At 46.7% G+C, this 10,000-nt stretch overlaps 1 protein-coding gene across 1 annotated transcript in view; it reads right to left on the reverse strand.

Annotated features, from left to right (window-relative positions):
* The window catches only part of gucy1a2 (guanylate cyclase 1, soluble, alpha 2), a 51,297-nt gene that overhangs the window by 18,870 nt on the left and 22,427 nt on the right, over nt 1-10,000 (reverse strand). Inside the window, exons 6-7 of the mRNA XM_042064274.1 lie at nt 3,709-4,194; nt 1,378-1,521 (exon numbers count right to left, since the gene is read on the reverse strand). Of these exons, the coding sequence (XP_041920208.1) occupies nt 1,378-1,521; nt 3,709-4,194 (630 nt within the window). The remainder of the gene's footprint in view (nt 1-1,377; nt 1,522-3,708; nt 4,195-10,000) is intronic.

The raw sequence follows: 10,000 nt of genomic DNA on the forward strand, positions 1-10,000 counted from the left end.
GCCAGATGCAGTCTTTGCTTCACAGGCTGCCTTCACAGGCTGCCATCTAGGGATGTAGATTAATATGTACTTCTGCAAAAGTATGAATCGTGGACAGCATTCACCACCATAGCGTGTGTTATTCTCCTGTGAAAAAGTGAGTATGCACACACACACACATACACACACGCTTCTTCACTGAAATCAAACTACTTATGGCCACCTGCCAGGCAGTGGAGTTTGAGCTAGAGCTGCTATCTGGACAGCAGTAATGCTGTCTCTCGACACACATCCCACACCTGGGCAGGGCTTATCTCTGGGCTGCTCTGCAGATGCTCAAACTGCAGATGCTATAACTAAAGATCTTTCCCTCTGCAGTATAGTGGTCAAAACACCAGACAAACATATCTCTTAGAGAAGGCATGCTTAGCTAAGAACGATTTGGAAAAGATTTTAAGGTACAGCTTTAGGTATGAGTAGCTTCCGGACCCCCAGCCCAATCTCTACATGGATGGAACAGCTTGAGAGATATGCTACACTCTGAAAACGAATGTGTTGTCCCTATGTAGACACAGAGATGTGTTAAAAAACAACGCAAGTTGTGTTGTTTTCAACTCAAGTTGTGTTATTTTCAAAACATATTGTGTAACAAATAAAAAAAGAAAACAACACAAACTGTGTTGTCCCTATCTGGACACAGAGATGTGTCAAAAACAACGTAAATTGTGTTGTTTTTAACACATTCATTTTAAGTGTAGACGAGGGCATGCATTTGCAGAGATCATATTGCATAGATGCTCAATATATTTTACATTAACATGTCAACATGTTACCCCAGGCCTTCACTGACCAGTAGGCTAGCCAGAAAACGCCTCCATCAGTCTCGGTAGCCAGAAACCGCCTCCGCTCACCTCGATGGGATTGTAAATATTGACAAACCGCAGATGCTATAACTAAAGATCTATCCTTCTGCAGTATAGTGGTGTGAACATCAGACAAATGTATTTCTTAGAGAAGGCATGCTTAGCTAAGAACGCTTTGGAAACATAGCCTCAGGACCTGCAGCCCTACAATCTCTACATGGATGGAGCAACTTGAGAGATATGCTAGACCAGGGCATGCATTTGCAGAGATTTCATTAGCATAGATGTTTTATATACAGTATGTACTATGAGGCGGACATCCTGGGTCCTGCCAAGTATTTGATCCAACCATTTAGTAAACCAGCTCATCCTAATTAGCAGCCAGGTACATCAGATAATTAGTGATATACCTCCTGTGTTAAGTGCACAGGTAGAAAGAATATATGGCAGGACGTTTACTTTCAGGAACCGGGATGTTCGCCTCTGCATGTACTTCCCCAAGTGTCCCCAGTAGCCAGAAGACGGTTCTGCTCACCTTGATGGGGTTGCCGTCTGGTGTGAGCACCTCCTCCGACAGCTCCATCATCTTCAGAGCCATGAGCGCGATCGGCCGAGCATGGCTGTCACTCTTGCGATGGAGGCCGCCCGCCACACAGTAGGCATCACCTATTGTCTCAATCTGTGGAGACAGATGTGAGAGTTCAGAGGAGATAGACCCATATGAAGGCGTGGCCCAGCGGCGTAACTATCGGTAAGCAGGGTATGCAATCGCTTAGGGGCCCGCAAAACTTTGACAGAAACAAATTAGCGGCCGGGCCCCCTTGCAAATATTTTACCCGCGACCGAGCCTGTCACTGTAACACGCTCCTGCTCAATAGTGTACCTCTTTAAGAATGTCGCCTAAACACACACACACACACACACACACACACACACACATATATATATATATATATATATATAGTAATATTATTACTATATATGTTGTATATATATATATATATATATGTTGTAGTAATAATATTACTGCATATATATTTAATTACATTATTAAAACATATTTTAGAGATCATTAAAATACATTTTGTGGCCACTAGATCTGGAATGTCCAGTGTGGATGATATAAACCCATCAGTATAGTGTGATGGCATGTTTGTTAACAAGCATTGTATATCACCAAACACATGATGTATAATAGACACCCATTATCATAAATATGAATTGGACAACAAGAGACATATAAAACACCATTCAATTACTAACCTGCATGCATGGATAATGGAATAGATAAGGAAACACAAGCACATAAACCCACATTGCTTTGTAGGGATAGAGAAACAGATGACGTACAGTACTTATGATTAGATTATATGATTAGATTACGATAGATCACTTGACATTCTAACCTGTGGAATGATATCCAACAGAGGACAGAGGCACAAACACTACGCTCGCATACATACACACACACACACCAACACACACACACCATGATTGTATATGTACATTCTGCTGTAAGTCCATCCAGGCGAAAGGTTAATGAGGGAAATGAGCTGCTAATCCGCGTGAAATGAGGGGCGCTGAGTAAGCACGTCAGCCAAATTACATCTAGCTATAACAGGACACACACAGGAGACGGGCACCTGGGGTTTGGGTGAGTGTGTGTAGGTGTGTTTGTCTGTGTGTGTGTGTGTGTTAGAGAGAGAGGGAGAAAGAAAAGGGAGGTGTGTCTGTGTGTGTGTGTGTGTGTGTGTTAGAGAGAGAGGGAGAAAGAAAAGGGAGGTGTGTGTGTGTGTGTGTGTGTGTGTGTGTGTGTGTGTTTTAGAGAGAGAGGGAGAAAGAAAAGGGAGGTGTGTGTATGTGTGTGTGTGTGTGAGAAAGAGAAAGCCTTAAAGTGAGAGTGTGTGTGAGAGTGGGATAGAGGGGTAGGACGTTGCCCTATGTGGCATGTTCCTCTGTGCTGACTCAACTCTAGTCCATCCCCCCATTCATACGGGCTGAGTGGTCTGTGTTAATGGCCCCGCTGGCCAATGCACTAGAGTCACTTTGGCATGCCAGATTATTGACACACGCTTGTTAAGTGCGATTACCCTGCTCATTTGTCAGGCCGTATTTTTCCACCGCCCCAGGAAAACACGACCCCAACAAAAAAAAATAATAAAGTGCAGTGCTGTGCTGTGCTGTGCTGCAGCGATGACATGCTAAGGTACCAACACGCTAACACATTGACACTGGAGTCTGTGGCGTGAGGGGAGGGGATGTTATCATACTCCCAGACATGCACACACTCACATACAGTATACAGGGAATGCAGAAACATGCAGACTATTCTTGGTGGTTTTCCATAATCACTCCCCATTTGTTCTCAGGAATATAAACATGCAAAAGATGCTCGTTCAATGCATCTGTAGGATTTTGCATTTGCGTGCAAATGCATCTATGTTTTTATGATGTGTAAACATGGGCATATGCGTTGGCATGTGGTATTTATTTGCCTATAGAAGCCCTGTCCTAGTGAGCATTCAGTATCTCACACTCATAGTGAAAGCATAGGTGAAAAGCATATGCTTTTTCATGTGGGTCAGAGCACATGTATTGTACTCTACACATACAAATTATAATAAATAAACAAATAAATTGTGTGTGTGTGTGTGTGTGTGTGTGTGTGTGTTTGGGTGTGTGTGTGTGTGTGTGTGTGTCCAGGTTTCTGCTTCAACACACACGAGCTAACACGTTTACAGCCCATTAAGCAAATGCATGACACACATGATCACCTGTGTGTTTGTGCACATGTGTGTGCCCGTGTGTGTGTGTCTGTGCCCATGTGCGTGTACTTCTGTGCATGTGACACCCCCGCACGCCTCACCTTGTACACGTCCAGTATGCCGCACTGGTAGTCGAAGCGCGTGTACAGCTCGTTGAGCATGCTGATGACCTGCATGGGCGTGCACTGGGCGCACACGGCCGTGAAGCCCACGATGTCCGAGAAGAGCATGGTGACGTCGTCGAACTTCTTGGCCTGCACGGGCAGACCCTGCCACAGGCGCTGCGCCACGTCGCCCGGGAAGATGGAGTAGAGCAGGTCCACCGTCCGCCGCTTCTCCTCCTCCAGCGCCTGGTGCGTCCGCTCCAGGGTGGCCTTCAGCTTGTCCATGCGCTTCTTCAGGCCGTCCTGCGCCTTGGCCTGCTCGCCCACCAGGATGACGTCGCGCGTGGCGTCGTGGATGGGGATGTCGGACAAGTGCAGGCCGCGGCCCATCAGCTCCTCCAGCTTGTCCACGCGCGGCGAGCCCAGGAACATGAGCGAGCGCGACTCTGGCACGTGGATCATCTGACCCTTGATCTCCATCACCTGGGAAGGACAGACAGAGAGGGGACACTATTACAAGAGTTCTATCATTTTTTATTTACATTATCATTTTTTCACATATCACATTTGCCATGCTTTACATATTGATTCATTTTTTTATCTTATCGTCAAAGCACCCTCTATTGCAATTTTGCATTATTAATAGAGCTTGACTGACTGACTGATTAATGAATTGAGTACATCATGTAATACATTATGGTGACAAAACAGCAGCCTGCTATTACATATAAGATTGTAAACTTCTTGAGCATCCTTAATGTCTATAATTGAAAGGTAGAGAAGGAGAGGAGGTTGTACTGTTAGATAGTGCATGACAATTAGTAGAGGTTCTAGAGAATGATTTGTGTGAACCAGGGGAGGCATAGAAGAAAAGTGATGATGAAAGGTTAGCTTGTAAGTGATAGAGGCCACATTTATCACCCAAAGCCACATTTCACAGTCAGATTTATTCAGCTCAAAGTCACTTTACCAAACCGGGCGGCGGCTGGTCAATGAGCCCATTCATTTTGTACGGTCGCTCAGGTTTGTGGGAGACAGAGCTAATGACTTTCCAACTACTTCAATAGACCGCTAACAGAGACACAGAGAGCAGAGAAAGAGAGAGAGCTAACAATATAGATAACGGATGCGAGGGAGTGAGGAAAATCAAATAGACAGAGAGAGAGGCAGAAAGAGGTAAAGAATGTATTTCAAATGGGTAGCTCTGTGTGTGTGTGTGTGTGTGTGTGTGTGTGTGTGTGTGTGTGTGTGTGTGTGTGTGTGTGTGTGTGTGTGTGAGAGAGAGAGAGAGAGAGAGAGACACTGTGTGTGTGTGTGTGTGTGCGTGTGCGTGTGTGTGTGAGAGAGAGAGTGAGTGTGTGTCTGTCTGTGTGTGTACAGTATTTGTATGTGTGTGTATGTGTCTGTATGTGTGTGTGTGAGAGAGAGAGAGTGTGTGAGTGTGTGATAGTGTGTAAGTGTGTGTGCAAGAGAGAGAGAGGGATGAGTCTGCTTTCCGTGTGCCCATCTTTGTTGACATTCAGGCGGTTATGTCAAACAGATATTGGTGAGCACGCACGCATGCACAGACACACAGGCTGCCGCTCGCTTTGAGTCGGTCACTCATTTAGCAAATGCGTGCAGTCAGCCATGACTGTCTGGGTACTCCTGCACTCTCTTTCTCCCCATCTTTTACTCTCTCTCTCTCATTCTCTCTCTCTCTCTGAAAACAGAGGGCCCTGTGCGACAGCTGAAACCTTCCCCCACCTCTCTGCATCCTCCTTGCGTGTCACAGTTATAAACCTCCCCCTGCATCTGCAGTGCGCTCATGACAGGATTTCACACACGCTCTTGAACATTCACAAGCATATACAGAATAAACACACAAACATTCACTAGCTCACACACACATAAGAGTATGCACACATACAAACATGAACACACACACACAAACATACCAATGTCAGCAGATGACAGCACACACAAATCCCAGCAACACATCCCCAGACACACACACACACACACACACACACACACACACACACACACACTGAGCACCTCCTGCTTCAGTCCTGCCGTTGGGGATCTATGCTCCTGTTGTGAAAATATACACACCCTTAAACACACTCTCCCACACACACGACTCTCCTGAAAAGCCAGACAGTTGTGTGTGTGCACAGAGCCACAGCAGATTCCCAGCAGACACACACACATACACGCACACACACACACACACACACACACACACACACGCACACACACACACACGCACGCACACACACACACACACACACACACCGCACCCAGCTGCAGCTGGGCCAGGGAGGAGAGAGGATCAAAAGAGCTGAAGCCTTGTAGTGCACTTTAATCCCCACTAACTACCTCTCTGGCTCTCTCACTTCTCTTTCCTTAAATATTACTCATCTTGTTCAAAGTACTGTACACACCTCATTCACCATTTTTGGACTTTTCTCAATCTATTGCTCCATCTCTTTTTATATCGCACACAATCTCTCTCTCAGAAGCTCTCTATTTGTCTCTCTCTCTCTGAGTGGGGGGAAGACTGTTTTCTCACAATGCTTTTATTAGCCGTTGGTTGCTATGGTGGAATTCAAGGGCTTGCTTGTACACTCTCTCTAACCCCCTTTCTCATTCTGTCTACCTCAGTCTTTCTTTCTTTCTTTCTTTCTTTCTCCCTCTCTCTGCCTCTATCCATCTATCTCTCTTTCTCTTTCCTCCCCCTCCTCCTCCCCCTCCTCTAAGAGTGAGAGTTCTCTTCATTCTTGCAGGCAGGACTTGCAACATGTGTTTGCGTGGAGCAGGACTGTGAGTCTGGGGATTGGAAGTCAAAGATAAAGCAAACAGTTGCCTCATGCGTCTGAGAGCCTCCCAGTCTGTCTGAAGATCCACCATATGGGATGGACAGCCCATGTGTTCTCGCTGTCCCCTCTCTGCCGGTCCGTCTCGCTTTGGTCGTCTGCTTTCTGGCTGGTCTTTTCACCTGCTGTTCCCATTGTGTTAGTCTAATGCTGTCTCCTCGGTCTCCTCTCCTCTTCTGGTTTTAACTCTGTGTCTCTTTTGCTCCATTTGTATCTTTCTTTTTCATCTTTCTGTTTCTTTCTTTTTTATCTTTCTTTAATTTTTTCAACATCAACTCTTTCGCTCCCTTTCTGTTGTTTCACTGAGATACATATGAGAATGATGGTGTAAAACAAACAACAACAACAAAAAAAGAGTAATGGGAAAAGAAAAATCATGAAACAGAAACATTGCACTGAAATGCTTTCTCACACTGATGTTCACACAGATGAAGATGCGGATCAGGATACCAACAGCCCGTGCTCTGGTGTGTGGAAGACCATGAGAGAAACAGGGCGGAGAGGGCATGTCCTTCTCCTTCACTGCCCCTCCACCTCTGCTGGGCCATCAACCGTATCCGTGTGTGTGTGTGTGTGTGTGTGTGTGTGTGCCCTTGAGTAGAAATGTGTGTGTGCCCTTGAGTAGAAATGTGTGTGCATGCGTGCATGTACGTCAATGTGCTCTACTGCAGGGGGTCCTGTTCCCCACCTGGGGGAGACGACTACAAAGAGTGGCAGAGAAAAATAGGGGGGAGGGTGTCTGGCTGGCGAGTTAGCTAGGTTAGGGGCAATAAAAACAGGTGTGTGTGTGTGTGTGTGTGTTTGTGTGTGTGTAAGGGTGGGGGGGGGGGATACAGAAGGCTAGGCTAACCCTGCTAGCTCAGGAGTCTGGCCTCCAGTAGGCCTGTTTTCACAAGCTGTTGTCACAAAAAATTATTCCGCCTCGGAACAAGCCAGAGCCGCACAGCCCAATGGATTATTTATAGAATCTCCTTCTAGATCTGCATAATGCATACAACCTACATCTCCGCAGTTAGAGGAGCGGGGGGTGGGAGCGAGAGTGCACGCACGCATTCGCACACACACACACACACACACACACACACACATACACACACACACACACACACACACCTCTACAGCTCTGCCAAAGAGAAAGAGAGCAAAGAAAGGGAGAGACAGAAAATACACAGCACAGCACAGACACCTCAGTGGTTATGCCTTGTACTTTCTGTCTCTCTCTCTAACACACACACGCACATACACACATACACACATACACACATACACACACACACACAAAAACACACACACACACACACACACACACACAAACCTCAATCTACAGCTCTGTAGCTATGCCAGCCAGGGCATGAGAGCACACACATCAACACACTCAGTGAGCAAACAGCAGAACACATACACACACACACAGACACACAGAGAGACACACATACACAAACACACACACACACACACACACACACACACAGACACACACACACAGAGAGACACGCACAAAGAGAGAGAGAGACAAACACACACACACACACACACACACACACACGAACGAACATGCCCTCTCACACAGATGCAGTTCTGAGGCCAAATGTGCCTGAGATATGGGAGCATCTGTTTTACGCTGTGCTAACATGGGAGAGCAAGCCCCAGAGAAAGAAGGAGAGAGAGAGAGAGAGAGAGTAACACAAATACACACACACACACACACACACACACACACACACACACACACAAGTCCGAGTGTGACACAATGCAGCACAGAGCAGTGCAGCACTGCGTGCATAGCACATCTCCATGGAAACGTGATTACCGACATGACTGTTCGGCACACACCTCTCCATGCAAGGATTGGCACATGGCAAGTGGACACACACACACACACACACACACACACACACACACACACACACACACACACACACACACACACACACACACACACACACACACACACACACACACTTATGCATTCAGGGATTGTTTTTTTTAGGTACAGAGAGCCGAAGCTATCAAACATGCCAATTACAGAGCAGCACAGAATTGGAGAAAGCGCAGTGAGAGATGGAGAGATGGATGGAAAACACACAATCAGGGCAAACAGCACATAAAATATGTGCTGACTGGTGAGGTGCCCACACGAACACACACACACACACACACACACACACACAAACACTCTCTCACAGACACACACAAATATCTAGAACAGAAGGGTTACACAGCTACAGCAAACACTGTGTGTGTGCAGACCAGAAAAGAGCTTTGTGTATATTTCTCTTGCTACGACACACACACACACATACACACACACACACACAGGCACTCAGTCATACTCACACATGCACAAAGCAAATTACACTTGAACCATGTTCTCTCCTCTCTTTACTTGCACACTAAAAACATTAGCACAAACTCAAGCTTCACATCAGCACAGCAAAGGCAGCATTTTCCTTACACACACACACACACACACACACACACACACACACACACACACACACACACACACACTCAGGCCATAAAGGTGGCAATCCACTCCAAGTCATCCCTACGAGACACAAACACACTTATATAACAGCCAGCTAAAAACCAGCAGCCTATTAATATATAATCAGCCATGAGCTCAAAGACATATGCCGCCGTCGGTCCTGGAGTTGGGCCGACGCGGGCCTTGGAGCACAGCCTATGATTTGTTAATGGCTTCGAGCAAGGCTGCGGACACACTGCTGGGGTTTCGCCCTGTGCCAACACAACAGCACTAGAGACAGAGCTGTAAAATGGAGAAAGAGAGAGGGAGGGAGGGAGGGAGGGAGTGGAAAGATGGAGGAGGAAGAAGTTGAGAGTGAGAAGATGAGAGAGGATGAGGGTAGGAAGAAGCTGTGGCTGTGGAAAGGGTGATGATTTGAAAGAGGTGAAGGAGACGAGGGCTGTCAGAAAGAAATGAAAGAGAAGAGAAATAAAGAAAGAAAGAGAGAGAGAGAGAGAGAGAGAGAGAGGATGACGGGGCAGAGAAATAGAGAGGAAGGAAAGAGGGGCCACTCTGCTACAAAGCCTGCATGTAAACAGCCAGTCTCATTACCATGTAGAAGCGGCAAAGCCTCAGAGCGCAAGTCAACAACTGACTCACTCACCTCAACACACACACACACACACACACACACACACAGTCACACAAAGGCCCCAGAAAAGAAGACAAGACGCATTTCCATATAAAACAAAAAAAAGTGAGTGGCCATGTCCATTAGTGAGAGTGAGTGAGAGTGCCTCCCAAATGCCATGAAAGGAGTCTGACCCCTGTGCATTAGCACTACTGAAGGGGTGCACCACCCTCACCCACGCCTCTTACACAGCACCTGGAGGAGGCTCCCTGGCCCGGGTCCCCCAGCCTTGCAGTGGACCCTCCTCCTGGTCACAACCAGCCAGCCTGTCCA

Source organism: Alosa sapidissima, chromosome 15 (assembly GCF_018492685.1).
Source record: "Alosa sapidissima isolate fAloSap1 chromosome 15, fAloSap1.pri, whole genome shotgun sequence".
NCBI lineage: Eukaryota > Metazoa > Chordata > Actinopteri > Clupeiformes > Clupeidae > Alosa > Alosa sapidissima.